Source organism: Mauremys reevesii, linkage group 5 (genome assembly GCF_016161935.1).
Source record: "Mauremys reevesii isolate NIE-2019 linkage group 5, ASM1616193v1, whole genome shotgun sequence".
In the NCBI taxonomy this organism is placed as follows: Eukaryota; Metazoa; Chordata; order Testudines; family Geoemydidae; genus Mauremys; species Mauremys reevesii.
This window is the reverse complement of record NC_052627.1, coordinates 18,538,089-18,555,245: the sequence shown is the minus strand read 5'-3', so window position 1 is coordinate 18,555,245 and position 17,157 is coordinate 18,538,089. Positions and strand designations below refer to the sequence as shown.

At 38.8% G+C, this 17,157-nt stretch overlaps 1 protein-coding gene across 6 annotated transcripts in view; it reads left to right on the top strand.

The window, feature by feature from the left end:
- Positions 1 to 9,546, top strand: part of HELQ (helicase, POLQ like) — a 33,044-nt gene extending 23,498 nt beyond the window's left edge. For all 6 annotated transcript variants that reach the window (XM_039540758.1, XM_039540760.1, XM_039540759.1 and 3 more), the window contains 5 exons: positions 1,991 to 2,089; positions 2,693 to 2,866; positions 3,351 to 3,464; positions 6,544 to 6,678; positions 9,332 to 9,546. In XM_039540758.1, the coding sequence (XP_039396692.1) occupies positions 1,991 to 2,089; positions 2,693 to 2,866; positions 3,351 to 3,464; positions 6,544 to 6,678; positions 9,332 to 9,433 (624 nt within the window). In that variant the 3' untranslated portion in view covers positions 9,434 to 9,546. The remainder of the gene's footprint in view (positions 1 to 1,990; positions 2,090 to 2,692; positions 2,867 to 3,350; positions 3,465 to 6,543; positions 6,679 to 9,331) is intronic.
- The last annotated feature ends 7,611 nt before the right edge of the window (positions 9,547 to 17,157 follow it).

Sequence of the window (17,157 nt, the reverse complement as noted above, 5' to 3'; positions counted from 1 at the left end):
CGGAGGGAAGGACCAGCCGCCGAAGAATGAAGCGGTGCGGTAGAGCAGCTGCCAAAGTGCCGCCGATCGCGGCTTTTTTTTTTTTTTTTTCTCGCCCCCACTTCCCGCTTGGGGCGATAACCAAGCTTCACAATACTCATAGCTGTGAACAATATTAAATTGTTTGTGTGTATATCTATATAATGTATAGTTTTTTGTCTGGTTAAAAAAAATTCCCTGGAACCTAAGCCCCCCTATTTACATTAATTCTTATGGGGAAATTGGATTCGCTTAACATCGTTTCACTTAAAGTCGCATTTTTCAGGAACATAACTGCAACGTTAAGCGAGGAGTTACTGTACTAGCCACCTAGCAGCTAAAATTAATAGGTTAAAGAAAAGGGACAAGCTAATATACCCATGAACATTTATTATAGAGAAACTAAGGGGAAACCATCATATTGATTCAAAATGTAACTGTAACCAGTACGGTAGCATTAAGAATCAAATGTAATGATATGCTAAATCAGTTTATTATTTTACTCATTAGAACCGTGTGATCCAATGAGCTCTTCACCAGGAGAATTGAGATATATAACAGAGCTGCTTCTTAACACAGTACAAAGCAGTAGTTTTGTTTTAAGTAGTCTTAAGATGTAGTTTTCAATCTTATGATTTTTAGTTGTACTTGGGTCTGGCTAGATCTCTGAACTGTAAAGCCTCTCTCAGGGTATGTCTGCACTGCAGCTGGGAGTGTGCTTCCGAGCATGACTAGACCAATGAGTTGCATCCACTCAAGCTAGCACACTAAAAATAGCAGTGTGGCCAATGTAGCACAGTCAGTGGCTCAGGCTAGCCATCCGAGTATGTAGGCGGGGGGTGAACGTAATTGTACACAGGCAACTTAGCCTGAGATCCTGCCTGTGGTGCCCGAGCTATGCTGCTAGTTTTAGCACTCTAGCTCAAGCAGATCTAGTATGTTGTGAGTCTGTTGGCCTGTTCTGGGATGTATACTCCCAGCTGCAGTGTAGACATACCCTAGACAGTGATCATAAAGTGTAATATGTCAATGATAACGTTAAAATCCCTAAAGCTTATGGTTTACTTTATATAAATACCATTCTGATGTGAAAGTCAAGATACAACTGGAAAGTCTGAAGTCAGAGGCAGTTCAAAGTGTAGCCAAGGAAACTGCTGAGTTCTGGGTAAAACCAAATAAATTGGTTGATGCTGAAGGGGTTAATAGAAGACTAAGAGATCACTTTTGTACTCTGTTTACGTTATAAAAATACGTTTTATTTTTAGAGCATCCTTCATAAAAAGTACTTAACGTACTTGAGGGCAGGGGGAAGTAAAATAAAACATTCCAAAGACCTTTGCGTGGCTACCCTTATGCTAGCAGAAAGGGAGAATAGTCGCCAACTTCCGGTAACAAAATATTTCCCATAGCTTGCTTCTGTGAATGATTAGAGCCAGCCATCTGATAAGCACTTGATTTAAAATGGCTTTTTTGCTGTACTTTTTAGCATTGCTTATATATTTTATCAAAACTCTATGCAAAGATACTAAAATTGAAGGAAAACTTATTTTGTCTGCTTTAAAAAGTTTTAGAATTTGATAGTGGTCAGCTTGAAAAGGAGTTCTCTCAAATTTTCATTGCCTTCTTGCATATCTCCAGTGATAAATAAAAGTACAAATATTGCAGCTCAAAAACTATTGTGTAATGATGCTTGTGCCCACTTAAATAGCTATGCTACAGATGAGGGGGAAGTGATTCCATGTGTGTTTGTACACATGCAGGTGTGTTGCAGGAGGGGAGATAGGGTTCAGCTGTTTTAATGTATTTATGAAATTTTTAAAGGGATAAAATTTTATAGATTTGAAGTTGTCTTTTAACCGTTATATCTTTATTGGTGTTACACGATATAATATTTTAAAGGTATTGTTTTGCATTTGATTAATATAGAAAATGTGTGTAGCTGCAGTTTTGGTTTTTTGATTTTACTTTTTAGTTCAGCCAGCTAAACTTAGTAGAACAGAAAGTAGCAGCTATTGTGGGAGTCCCTGAAAGTTTTATTACGAAAAAGGCTTCTGGACAAGCCATCAAAAAGGTAGGCTGAAAATTATTTTTATTTAAAGAAAAAATAGTAGAATTGTAATCTTGTCAATTGAATTGTTTTTCATAGTGCAGCTAATAATTGGGGTTCTCTAATCTCACAGTTATGGTAATTTTAGGGGTGACTTGTAACTAGGAAATGCACAGTTTTTAGACAGAGATACGATTTTTCAAGTTCATGATGTCCTGTTACTTATTTTTTCTCATATGAAGTTATTAAAGTGCATTATATTGTATAGCCATGGAAACAGTAGGATCCAGGACTCTCATGCTGGCCAGGGCAAACATACAGCTTAATTATTGTAGTTTTCAGAAACGCAAATCAGATTCAGGCATACAGAGTCAGAGTAGACTGAACTAAACTTTGTTTCACCAAAATGCTTCCCATTATTTCCTCCCTTACCTCACAAATTCTTGAATGCAACACTACTACATCTGACTGTTTCATAGGATTAGAGGTGTTTAGAGATGGAAAGGCGCTATTCTGATGATAGTCTGTCCCCCTAGTAATGCAGAGTTCTTCTCTGATATTCTTTCAGTTTTATCTATTGGATCCTAGCTCACGCTTCTAACTGAACATGTGCATCTGTGTTCCTAGGATGTGGACAACTGTGTCATAAACAGGCTGTATCTGTCCTTTGTTCTTTATGCCCTACTGAAAGAGACCAACATATGGAATGTTTCAGAAAAATTTAACGTGTCTCGAGGATATGTGCAAAATCTCCTGAACTCTGCTGCCTCGTTCTCCTCCTGTGTGCTGCACTTCTGTGAGGTAATATATGTTAAATGGATATTTTTGCTTTTACATGATGTAAAGTATAAAAATGGCTTTATCGGGGTCGGAGGAAAAGGTTGATTTTCTGCTGTAGAATTTTAGAACTTACTACTGTACATTAAAATGGTGTCACCTTTTAGAGGTCATCTAATTGCATGGCATCATCTTGGAAACATGGCTGCATTGGCAGCTCCAACTGCTATTTCAAATTTCCAAATTCAGAAAGTCCAAAATGACTTCCAAAGAACTTCTTATCCTAAAGTATCGCCTCATCCTTCAAAAGGGCCCAGCTTTGGGATGACTAGCTGAGGAATGCTGGACTCAACTCTTGGAACTGGCCAGAAGGATTACTACAAATGGCATAAGCCCTCTTCCAAAGGCTACACATATGCTGCCTTGGCAATGCTCCAACCAGAATACCAGGAATTTAACTAGAATTTTAAAGTTACTTTACAGACTTTAATATCCGTTGTTTCTGCAGGAGTTGGAGGAATTTTGGGTTTATAAAGCCCTGCTGACGGAACTTACCAAGCGACTGACCTATTGTGTTAAGGCAGAACTCGTCCCTCTTATGGAAGTGGCAGGGGTTTTAGAGGTTAGTGTACGTACTTTGGGAGTCCAGATAACCCTAAATCCAAGCTTTTATACTAACCTCAACCATGATGTCCCCAAGTGCCTATGGAAAAAAACAAAAAACATTTTTATTAAGAATCTAGCATTTTGCTAAAATCTTGTTAAATCTTTCTGGGGTGCAAGTTCTACGATGAAAAGAATATTATTCTGCTAAATGTGGAGGACCATGTTTGTGTTTCAATGGTTTTCATAATTCATCTGTTTAGTTTATAAGTAAAAAGTGTTGACCAATATATGCTGGCTACATATATACCCCATATTAATAAAATATATGATCTGTGCCAGATATATATATTTCTGTGCATTAAGCACAAACATTATAGCAGTTATATAGCCTAAAATGGACTATACCTTTACTATAATTCTTTTCACTATGCTAAGATCCCATAACATTATGCATTTGCTGAAGTAAGCTTTAGCTTAAGTAGATAAAGAAACTGTCAGGATCGAGGCATATGAATGTGGTATCTAGTACAAACTTAGAAGGTGCCTTCGTGCCCTGGGTACGTACCTGGAATCCATGTGTTCAGAATAAAGAGGTAAGGGGTATGCCATGGTACCAGAAAAACAAAGTAGAAAGCTGATTGGTTAAATCTAGTTTCAGATGATATACACAGTACCTTTTATAATGCTGCACAAGATGGCTTCCCATAGACTGGTATTGTATTGAACCTTTTTCCTGTACTAATTATTATTTGCTTATAGCAATAAACCTGACTGATACTGGTTATTTGGGCTCTTGAATATGTTTCATAACAAACCAAAGTGTTGTCAAGCAGTTGACTGTACGAATTATCAACAAACTGTTTCCCTATAAGCAATATACGCTCAAACTCAAATTTTGCATTCAGGTTGCTTTTTCCTTCTGGCTGCTACAACAGCAACAATACAGATGTCACAATAGTATACTGGTTACTAACTCTGCTGATGCTCAAGCTAAAATAGACTCCCAGGTGCTCTTTTGTTGTTCTGGTGACTCTCTGGGGTTAATAGGAGTAAAAAATGGTATAGTAATTTAATTTATCCCTATAGTCAAGAGATAAGTGCACAAAGTAGACTATCTTGAGTTGAAAGCTACCACTTTTTTACAGTGACTTTTCTGATCAAGCCCACACTTTAAGGAGGAAATCATGTTGGTCTCTAATCTGAAGGAGGTGTTCAAATATCAAATGAATCTGTTTGGTAAATATGGCCCCCAGTGCTATTTCATGTGCATTCTCTGGCCTCATTTCAAAGTTAAATGACTCCACAATTAGACCGTATTGTGGACAAATGCTACTACTGTTATCAGGTTCAGCAGTAGTAGTGCTTTACGCCAGGAAGGGAAACTAGCTAGTAGCCTAATCAGTTTCCCTCTGCTGGCCAACCCTTTCTCGGTAAGGTTTCTGAAGTTGATGCAAAGGGGAAACTGGGTCTGTTTACCTCTACAGTTGCTCTTTAAATGGAGTCATCTGCAGAGGGAAGTAGAGTAGAATTGTACAGTTTTTTCAAAGTTTTGTTTTACAGCTGTCAGCATAAAATATGACTGCTACCTTCTAGTAGCTCCTTACTGGTATCAAAAGGTGTTGAATGTAGTGTGTGGCCAACAATGCATTTGATGCTGGGTTCCTGTGGAATTTTGTGAATGAAACACTACTAAAACCAATGTTACACACAAGTGCTTGATGGACAAACATTGTGGTCTGTATCGATTCTCTAAAATAATATTTTCAAATTAATGAAATAAAACCGCTCCTGTAGGACTGAACTCACTATCCTGGGGGTACTCTGGACCCAATAAACTGTAATTATCAAGCACATAAAACAACTGGACAATACTGTCTTTCCTACATGGAAGGTAGTTACGGGTAGCTACCAAGCTACTCTTCTACGAAGTCAGCATGCCACTGCCCTGTAATCCTATGGCTAAATGTTTTTAGTCCATGGCTACTCTAGAGGACGTTGTAAAGTCTCTAGACCTTTTAAGGCTGGTTTCTTTTATCAAGAGGGAAATTTTAAGCAGATAGAACCAAATAAATAGAAGAAAATTCATGGAACTAAGCAAGAGAAGAAAAAAAAAAAGCTGGAAGGTAGTTCAGTGAAGCCTGGGGATCGCATTTGTGCATTAAAGTTCAGCTGTTTATATATCTCAAGTTACAGAACAATCTTTGTTAACCTTGTTTTGTTTGAAAAACGTGACATCCATGGTCAGACTGGAGATGGTCTTCATTTAAACTGTGTAAGACCTAGCACAAGTAATTTTGCAACAAAGATCTTTCTTGTAAGTGTCTCTTTTTGGCCGCTTTTGTTTCTTTTCATCATAACAGTGTGAGCCCTAATAAAATGCCTAAGAAAAGGAAAACAAATAATAAAAATAAGAATCCTATTCCTTAAGTACTATACCTCTCCTGTCATTATATGAGAGTCCACAGTCACAGCTTTGCACCCAATACTAAAGTAAACAAGGGTGGTATTACTGTTAGAAGAAAAATAAAACATTTTGTGAGCTATAAAATTAAAATAGCTTTTTAATTCTGAGCTTATTGTCTGAGGCTGTGTGGCTATTAAGCATCTGATTTCATGGTAGTGACAGTCATCAGAGGTTCAAAAATTAAGAGCCAGATTTTCAAAAGAACTCAGCTCAGCACTCAGCTGCTTCCCTTTAGGCACCTAAATTAAGTGGCCAGATTTTTCAGATGTGCTCAGCTCCCCTAGAGGACAATGAGTGCTGAGAGAGAGATGACAATAAGAGGAAAGTCAGGTCTATACAGATCCATTTTTTGAGAGGAAATAATGTGGAAGAGGCAGAAAGGTTACTAAGAGCTGAACAAGGATGTAGAGAGGAAATAATGGCTTTTCAGGAACAGATGTAATTATTAGGTGAACTTTTGTAACAGTGACTGGACTTCATATACCTACAGTATCAGTCTGCCGTTCGAAATAATCCGAGATTAGCTGAACAACTTGTGAGGTCAGAGTAGAGTTTTGGACTTACTGACAAGTTCCTTGCACTTCTTATTTACTAATCTAATTTCTAATATTGCTTTATTTTTGGCTTAAAGTCTCGAGCAAAACAGCTGTATGATTCAGGATACAAAACTCTAGCACATCTAGCTAATGCAGATCCAGAAACACTGGTGAAGATGATCGAGCATTTGTCACAACGTCAAGCCAGACAAATAGTTTCATCCGCAAAGGTGAGCAAAACTTGACTATTTGAGCTGTCAAAGGGATATTGGCAAAGATGGAACTCTGAGTGAAAACTTTGAGGAAACTAAATATTTTTCTATTTAGTAATCTTTCCCCAAGAGATTGATGAGGTAATTTGTGACTAGCTAGGACAGGGATAGGCAACCTATGGTACGCGTGCCGAAAGCGGCACGCAAGCTGATTTTCAGTGGCTCTCACACTGCCCGGGTCCTGGCCACAGGTCTGGGGGGCTCTGCATTTTAATTTAATTTTAAATGAAGCTTCTTAAACATTTTAAAAACCTTATTTACTTTACATACAACAATATTTTAGTTACATATTATAGACTTATAGAAAGAGACCTTCTAAAAAGGTTAAAATGTATTACTGGCACGCAAAACCTTAAATTAGAGTGAATAAATGAAGAGTCGGCACACCACTTCTGAAAGGTTGACAACCCCTGAGCTACGATCAACATGCAAAATTTACTAGTGGGAGTTTCTCACTTAAATCTCCCATGTATTAATCAGAGAGAGAGAGAGTGTGTCCCTCCCTCATTCCTTTTATAGCAATATGAAGGAAATACCACTGAAGGTTTATGAATATAGATAGAATAAGAAATATGAAGGATATCCTATTTGCCTGTAAATTTCATTAAAGATTAAGCTTTTCTATAAGGTTTCTAATTATACTCTTAACTCCTTCCCCCTCCCCAGTCATATTTCCTTCATATTGCTGTAAAAGGAATGAAGGAGACCTATGCTGACTATCATGCCTCAGCAACGGTTAAGAGCTATGCAAGTGCAAATATTACTTCCATCCAGTGATCTAAAAGGGTTTTACAAGATGGAGTATTATTCCCATTTTACAAGTGGAAAAACTGAGGCAAATAAGTTGCAGACTTGCCTGAGGTCATGCAGTGAATCAGTGACCTGACTCCTAGTCCCAATGCAATAATCACAATTGCACATGCACCACTCTGGTGAGGCAGTTTCGTGCCTCAGAATTTAACATCTAGAAATTGTAACAGTGATCATGGCTGGGGAGAATAGATTTCTTAGGTCTATATATTACAGCCTGCCCATTCACCCCAACCCCCTAAAAAATTGCCAATGTAAATTACTATAGAAGATGTGCATGAAAAATCTATTCACAAATTGTGGAACTAACAAGATGTGTGCTTACCTTCACATTGGCAGGGCCGCCCAGAGGATTCAGGGGGCCTGGGGCAAAGCAATTTCCATAAAAAAAAGTTGCAAGACTATAGAATATTATATTCTCGTGGGGGCCCCTGTGGGGCCTGGGGCAAATTGCCCCATTTGTGTTCTTCCCCCCCCCACCCCCCCGGGCGGCCCTGCACGGTGGTGGTCATATTGCTTTCAGTGGTACTGCCTCCCTATTCCTCTCTTTACTTTGTATGTCATCCGTTTAGAAGACATGCTCCTTAGGGCAAAAACCTTGGCTTTGTATGGGTCTGTAAAGCATGGTGGATGCTATACAGATAAATAATCCAAGAACAGAGATTATAATAAATGTGACTAATCTCAGAACAAAAATTACAAGCAGTGTTTGCTTTTTCTTCCCACCCAACAGCATTTTCCTCTCCCACTATTAGTTTGTGTCCTTGTTTGTGTTGAAGCATCAACAATGTCAGAATGACTAGAAGTAGCTCTACTTTTACAGCCAGGTCAGCAGAGGGAGCTCATTTATTGAGCCTGTTGAGACAGCAGCACTTTATATATGGGAGAAGACCTTAGAATCAGTATAAATTAGGGCTGGTTTACACAGTTTTAGCACCACTTTAACAAAGTTCTACTGTGGACACTGTTATGCTGGTTTAAAACTGCTTATATCAGTTTAGCTTGCATCGGGCATTTTTCTCTAAGCTATGTCTGTGCCAGGGACTCGAAGTACAGCCCCAAGAAATAAAACAATATACACCACACTGGATATTGTTATATTGTTACCACTTGATGCTGAAACACTTCTGAAATCTGAAGAACAAAATAACTGCGATGCCACAAAACATTCATGAGTTGCTGTCATTCTCCATAATATGTTTAAGGTTTTAATATTAGGCATACAACTGTTGCTTAATACAAGGAATCCGTCATCTGCTGTTTTTACCTTTATGGTCAACATGTTAATGTTAACTTTCTTTCAGAGTGTTTGTTTTTACAATTTAAAGTGTGGCTATTGTTGGAAGTGCTCTTCTTAACAAAAACGCTTTAAAGCCTTGCGCAACTATAATGTTTAAATGGCCTAAATTTGGCTGTTTATATAGCTGTATTAATAGAACAAGAAGAAATTCTGCTCATTTCTTAGAACTTCAGAATAAAAATTGTAATCTGTACATGCTGTGACATTTTGTCTAGTCTTCTAGATTTGACATATCAAGCTTAAACTGAAGTAGGATGGATAGGCTTCTATACAGAAGATTTCTCTGAGCAGTAAAGCCATATTGATATATTAAATGTGAAAATCCTCCTAGTAACCTGCAATTCTTGAGCCAAGAATATAGTAATTTGTTCCTAATAACCTAATTTCTTCTTCTTAATTTGTGTTTGAATGACTAGGTATGTTTCATCTTACCACTAATTGCAGAAATACACTGGCATCTGTTTGTGATCTAGCTCCTAATAATTTAATTTGTGGATGCAGATGCTGTTGAGGGAAAAAGCTGAGGCTCTACAAGAAGAGGTTGAAGAACTGTTGAAGGTGCCTACAGATACATCTGATGGCCTCCTAACAACTTTGCCATAAAAAAAAATGATGCAGTGGAATGAATTCTCAGCTCTTAAAATTATTTTAATTCTTTTTTAATGTACATATGTGTAACTTAAGCTTCTGTTCTCATAATAAATATTCAAAACACCTTTTTATATACCTCAGTTTTTGTAAATTTTGAAATCAGAATGTTCTTGTAACTCTGGATGTCGTTTGAATGTCTGATTGTTGGATCTCTTGGATGACTGAGGAGGAAGAATCAAAAAGTGCCACTAGATACACAGTTCTATAAATGCAAGTAGCCTTGTTCCAATTTTGTGGAACTGTGGGTAGAATGTTAGTTGACTGTTCAATGCATAGCCTTCCATCTCTAGAGACCTAGGGTAAAAGTTGAATTTGGACACAAGTGAAAATTAATTTATTCCCGTTATTGGTCCCCTTGGAGATATTTATCTGTATGACTAAACTACCTCACAATTTTGGTATGTATTCAGTCTGTTTTCAAGTAGGAGCTACTATAACATGATACAGAAGCTGTGTGGGAAATCCTGCACAGTACCTGTACAAACACTGCCTAATTTAAGCACTACTTCTATCTAACTGTCATGAGCTCAGCATCAAATTCACACTGTCTGTGCTGACATATACTTTGCCTGGGAAGGTTTTGAGACCTTTCTGGTTGTTTCTGTAATTTCTCCCTAATAGTCAGTTGTTGCTAAATGCAGATCCCATTCGCTGCAGATATAGTGTTCATGCATAGACTAACACAAAGATTCTCCAGAACTTACCTGTCTATCTTTAAGGTGATTTTGAAATTGGAAGGTGAAAGGTTTTAGGCAAGCATCCAACTTTCCACTAACTGCATCAACATCCCACAACTCCATAGGCAAACGCCACTCATTAGGATGCTAATAAAGGTATCTGTACCAAGACTGCTCTAGCAAAGAGGTAGCTGTAAGTTAAGATGGCTGTTTCTGTTCAGCTGTTATAGGTTAGACTTGTCTGTATTGGAAAGGTAGATAATAGCTTGTTATTGGACAACACAAATTATACACAAGGCTCAGAACAATTCAAAAGTCATGCACCAAATCGCTAAGCATTGTGGGAGGTATTCGGCACAGGGTGAAACTTAAGCATAACTTTAAAAATGAAAAAGTTTCTCTGCAAAATCCGCTGGCACGTCCTGTTCCATACAGACATCCCAAGATGCTTTCTTCTGTGGCATTAATACTACTGTTAACCCATTCCACCCTCAGCATTAATCATGTCATGGTCTTGGATGGACATATTCTCCTTTAGTCCATAGGGGACAATTTTATGTTGCATCAGGGTGGTGTTTAATGCATACTGTAATAGAATTTGTAATGTCTTGATACGTTTGAATGTGTTCTCAACCCAGAAGGTGGGGAGAAGCTGATCAGTTCAGGTCAAAGCTGTTAATGGTTTAGTGATTGAGTTTTATTTACTGTTGGACTGCTGAATGGAGAAAATCCAAGTCAGCCATGGAATAAAGTGCCTGTGACAGGGCTTCATTTAAATCAACCAAGGTGCTAGTGCTACAGCTCTGGTAAGTATTTTTGCGGCTATTGTATAAGGTTCTTAAGTAAGTGCTGCTTCAGTTTTATACGCTCACTGTTAAAGTCTGATCATGCACTTCAGAGCTTCATACTTCAGAAATACTATAGAAAGCTCAACTCCTGGAATCTCCATTTACACAAAGGAAGCATTGCTAGACATTTCACTGTCTAGCAAACTGCCCATTTTTGGATGCATCAGGACACATTGCCAAGTTAAATTTAAAAATAATAAATATATATAGTCCTCCTAGCCATTGCCAAAGTGCTGAAGTAATATTTACAATACCTTAAGTATTCAGAGCTGTCTCTTGTGCCCAGTGTAGAAATTCCTACTGCTTCTATTGGTAAAGAGACTGCTGAAAATGGTTCTTGCTCACTGAGGTCTCTCCAAAGTAGGGCTAATATGAAGAAAAAAAAATCTACTAGTCGCAAATAGAGAATTTAATTTGTTTCTTTGGGGGTTTTATTTGTGATGATAAATATTTCAAGTAATCACTAGAATGTGAAGAGCAATATGTGGGGGTGGGGCAGGGGGAATCACAGGGCTAAGTACCTCAGGAGAAATCTCCAACAGAGAACAATAGACATAACCTTCATAGGGGACCTTTTTAGTCATGTCTTCAGTCTTTGTCAGGACTGGTGGATCTAAATGTTGTTAGGTTTGTTTGGCTCTTCCTGGTTTTGTTCAAATCTTGAGGGGCAAAAGACTGTATAGGACTGTTTGGAGTCTCATAACACTCACAAGGACTGTGAGAAAGCTAATAGACCACTGTTTTGGGTTCAGCATTGGTGCCTCACTACTCCACTACTGTAATTAATGTTCTAGGAAAACCTATAAAAGAAACTAAGCTATGCGAAGTATTAATTTATTATGGTAATCATATTATCTGTTAATGGCTATTTTTTTATTGTAAACACTTAATTAAAAAATTAATGTAAACATTTGATATGATCTTCCCTACATGGCAAAACTAAATAGCAGAGAAATAGTCTTTAACAGCAGTTGGTATTTGGGTTGCTTACTCCCGTGTCACACTGCTTTGTTGGTTTTGTGGTGTACAAAGTGGTGTGGTAGTGTTGCTGCCAGAGAAGATGGAGTTTAATCATGATGATGGGTGTAAGAGATTATGTGAAGGGTCCCCCAAAGGCCAAAAACCTGAGCCTCCTCAAAAGACATAACAAAGGTTATATGTATTAGAAACAAACACGAATTCAATTCCTCAAATCCCAGTCGGGGGAAGATTTAGGTTGGCATTTGTCATTTCTGCTACTGTTTCTGCAAGCTGGGCAGTGCCAGATGGATGCTCATGTGTTTCCCACCGGTATTCTCTGATGTGACCTTTGCTTTGCTGTCTTTAGAATTGAAGTGGTTGAGACGTCAGCAGTTGAAATGAACACTACACTACAGCCAGCTTGGACTTCCTTGTCTTTGATTAAACAAGCCAGTCTATTCAAGGTGTAAAAAGGGGTGTTCATTACCCACTGGTGATAAATGGCCTGTTATGGTATGTCTTGCTGTCTAAAAGCTCACCCCAGGATGGCTTCATAAACTCGGGGGAGAGTAAAACTGGTCTAATACAAAAGCTACTTCTAAAGTGGAATCCGGGCTTAAATTGCTATTTTGATCATAGCCCCTATGTAAGTGAGATGTGTTTTCTATGGCCTTGTAAGCCAGTTCCATGTGAGTTAGTTCTGAGAAGGCCTTTCTAGTGCATGCACTCTCATATTGTAAAGCTTCATTTTACCTTTTTAAGTGTTGCCTCAGCTTTGGATTTCCCCTAGAATATAAGCCACCTACTTTGAGTTAAATGTGTTGCCTTTTGTGACTCGATTTGTAAGAAGGTGACCATTTGGTTTTTATTCTGCTTCTGATGTTTCAATGTCTCAAGCTGTGTAATGGTCCCAAATTATCTACAGTTGCCAGTTGTGTATTCCTTGGAGAGTATTTACATTCCACTGAATGGCAACAAAGTCATACCCTTTGGCAGCATGACAAACCTAATGTTCCTGCACAGCAATGAAATGTTTCCTGTTTGATCTTTACTGTCTTTTACTCTTGCATTTCCCTGTATTGCAAACTCCACTCATTCGTCACAATGAATAGCTGAATTATTTTTAAAACCACAAGTTGCCTTTATTTTTAATTGGAAGCTTTTAAAAGTAGTTATTCTTCAAGCCTGTGGCTTCTGATGACTTTTCTGCAGCTTCTCTTTATGAAGCCTTGTGAAACACTGGGAATCAAAGAATAGCGTCAGTAAATGTTCTTTTGTCCATAATCATCAATAAAATAAACACTGAAGAAAGTTTAAAAATCAGAGAAGGAAGAGAGAAATTGGGTTTAAGCAAACAAAGCAAGTTCAGTGAAGGGTTGTCTTACTCAACTTGCTAGCTTCAGGGGGCTACATGGTAAGTCTAGGCAGGAATTGTCCTAGGCAGGAATTGTCCATGTGTGCATGACCAGATCAGCTTGCTGGTTTAGAATCAGGCTTGGAAGGATTTGCCTTTCTTTGGAATTTCAGATGTTTCTGAGCTTCTTTGTGTTGAATTTTTCTCTAACAAAGGAAATTACCAAAACCACTCACTTAATCAAAATATGGCTGTGGGAATCAAGACTCAGAAATCATACATTTTGTCATTGTTCAGCTTTCCAAGATGCTTAAGTCTTTGCTAGAGCCACTAACTTGCTTATTGGCCTTCCCGCAGCATTTTAATTACAAATGTTTAACTTGGTCTCCAATGTAGTGAGGAAGCTTTTTTGGATGGAAGGGAGAACGGATTACCACCATTTGTCTATTTAATGCTGAAGTTTTGAGCTGTATTAAATGCAGAGTGGTTCAGCTAAGCAGGTTAGATTAGATGGTTTAAAGGTTCACTATAAGCAGAGAGCACCTCATGCTGCTGGAGGTTGAGGAGAGTAGTTTTTTTGTCTATTCATAATTATTATGAATAGGTCTGGGTCAGTCAGTACAGTTAAAATAAGAGTTCCTTCCTTGAATTTTTGAAAAATGGGGGAGTTTCCTCCCTTTTGACCCCCTAACTGCTTCTGGTATTCATAGAGGTAGACGTTGTTTTAAACTGCACCCGTTAGTTGTGCAGTCCAGAAATCCTCTCCGTCATGGACAGCCAAGAATAGATTAATGGATTTAGTCCAGTTAAATGCCTTAACTGTTATGATCTAGTCTGACCTGCCTGCATAACACAGATCACACAACCTCACCCAATAACTTCTGCATCAAGTGCATAACTTCTGATTCAGTTACAGCATATCCTTTAGAGAGACCTCTAGTTTTCACTTAGAAGTGCACGTGATGGAGAATTCACCATGTCCCTAAGAAAGTGCATAGCTGCAAAATTTCAGTGGGTGGGGATGGGAGAGGTTACACCAGGACCTTCCCTGGCAACTCATGTTTGCAGCCTAAGCACAGAAAACAAACCACCAAGTCTGTTTCACTTCTCCATTTTGTTCTTACTCTATCGTACAGAAGCTTATGGGCTGAATCTGGAGTTACTCCCATTTGATGCTCAGCTACAAATTGGGGGTGAAAAAGGTTCAAAAAGAAACATCAGCCTTGCAAAATTGTCATGAAAGATGGCTAACCTAGGCCCAAACCCTCCCCCCCTTACCCACGACACTGCTGATACACTTGATAGTTGATTAACCCTGGGTGAGTGGGTGAGTCGAATTTTGCAAGGGCGCTGCAGGGTAGAAGATAGTTATGTAAACTGCAACTGTAGGGATGTTTTGGTTGTGGGCTTCCATGGTCACAGCTGGTGTGTGTTTTGTGCAAGCCAGAATAGAAGGTCACTTGGTACTTTCTACTTAAAAATAATAAAATAGAATGTTGTGCTGGTGGTTAGAGGCTCTTATTCATCTCAGAGTCTGAAGTATCAGTGATGACACAAACTTTGACCAGAACCATGTAGTGACAGTGCTGCTTTTACTTAATTATTTGCATTATAGTAGCAATATTTTCTACCAAATCCTGGGACCCATTGTGCTAAGCATAAAAAAATATGCCTGACCCCAATTGCTTACAGTCTAGACAAACAATGCGTGGTAAGGGAAACCAAAGCACAGAGAAGTGAAATAACCTGCCCAAGTTCACATGGCAGGGTAGTGGCAGCACTGGGAATAGAACTTAGGTCTCCCAGTCCTGGTTCAGTGCCCTTTCCACTACACTTGTTTCTCCAAAGGTGGGTTGTGGGAAGAGTCTAGGTGTGGGTCACCTCACTCCTTACCCTGCACTCTCACTTCCACTGGGCTTGGGCATCAGGCAGTGTATCCAATACTGTAATGTTTTTATGAAGATAATACAAAATCAATATTGCCATTGCAGTTACTGGATTTAAAACCTAGAAAATAGTAGTTAAATACACACATTACATATGTAAGTGTGGTCCCCATAAAAGATTAAATGCAGCTGGTAGGTCACATTAGTAAAAAGTTCGGGAACCCCTGAAGTTGATCACGCTGTCCTTCTGCCTATTGATCAGACAAATAACAGTGTGAATAGTCATTCCCTGCTCTTCATTAAGGGCCCAGTCCTATGAGGTGTTGAAGGATCTTCAGATCTTATGTTTACATATGCCTGCCAATTATGTCATTCAAATGTATAGACCCCTAAATGCTCAAATGGTGAAGTTGGAGCTCTTGTATGCAACATGTAAAGGTTATTTGGTATTGACAATGTGTGAATTAAATTAGTTAGAAAACCAATGTTTTGTTGTGCACATGTTCAATACCCTGTTGATGAAGTGCCGATGGCCACCTGGCATCTGCGGCAGTGTTAAGGTAATTTGGGGGGCTCTTTTGAAAATGCAACCTTGACCGTTTCTGGGTTTCTAATTCTTGTTTGAGGGGGGAATAAATAAATCTGAGCTATAGTTCTGCAATCTGAGTTTCACCTTTCCAAAGCTTTCTGTGCAGGAATACACTACAGTACACAGTCAGCCACTAAACTGTCAAATAGGACAGTGTGTTCTAATACAGTTCAGTGTGACTCAGTTAATACTGTGTGGGAAAGGCCACTGGAATTTCCTGACTTTCGTGGGTTGAAAATCTTTACTCTTTTAAGTTCCTTAATATACAGGCGTTTTTCTGGCTTTGCATTATACATTTTCAGTTTACAAGAAACAGAACTGCAGTCAGAGTGGTCCACCTCGTTTCCCTGGATAAGTCTGCACTTCCTCTTAGCGCTATTTGATTTCCTAGAATGTTTTATCTTTACCTCACACTAGTTTTAAGAAATAGAGTTGATTGTAATGACCACACGACCAATAGCGTGAAATGCTTTGACACTGCAATACCATGATTACCCCTTCCAAGAAACGAAATACCTCTCACACAGTCATGGGTTCCTCTGCGGAAATGAGAAGAGAACTGAGAATGAGACTAGGCTGAAGGCATGCGGGAGGTCTAATCCTGGTTGACACTGATGCCTGTAACCTTGGGCAAATCACATACTCTGCTGTGCTTTTTTTTTTTCCATCTAGAAAAAGGGGCTAGTGCCACCAGACCTGTCTCCCAGTTGTGAACATTAAGAAGTTTGAAAAGCAAGTTGAAAATGACAAGTACAGTAAATTGTTATAATGAGCCCTATCACTTGAGTCCGGCAGCCTTCAGCATCAAGGTTTTGTGGGCTACTAAAAGTACAATGGAGCCTGGGACTTGCATAGCCAAAGTCCACAACATTTGGATTCAATGTGTAATCTGACAATCACTCAGCTCAGCTGGAAGGTAAATAGTGTGACTAGGTGAGGTAGGGAAATATAGAGAAAAGTGCTGGCAAGAGTACAAAGAATAGAGTTTTGTGAGCACTTCCACAGGAACGCAAAGGGTAGATCTGGAAACAAACACTGACAAGCCATAGCTAAACTCAAATAGTCGCCTCTTCTGTACCTGTGCTAATGACTTTAATTTTGTGTTTGCTGTAATAATTGTCCTGTGCTCCACTGATTCATTCATTAGGTAACCCTTACCACATTCCAGTCAACTACTAGAATGTGAATGACTGGCAGATATTCAGCACAGGGTGTCTCACTCCTGCCCCGTGTATCCATACAAAATTAATGGGCTCCCTTAAATTGGAACCATAGTACTAACCTAACTACCAGGGAAGACAGGAGAGCCATTAAGGATCTTGTGCTGGGAGAGCACTGGATTTGACACAGGCTGTCACAACA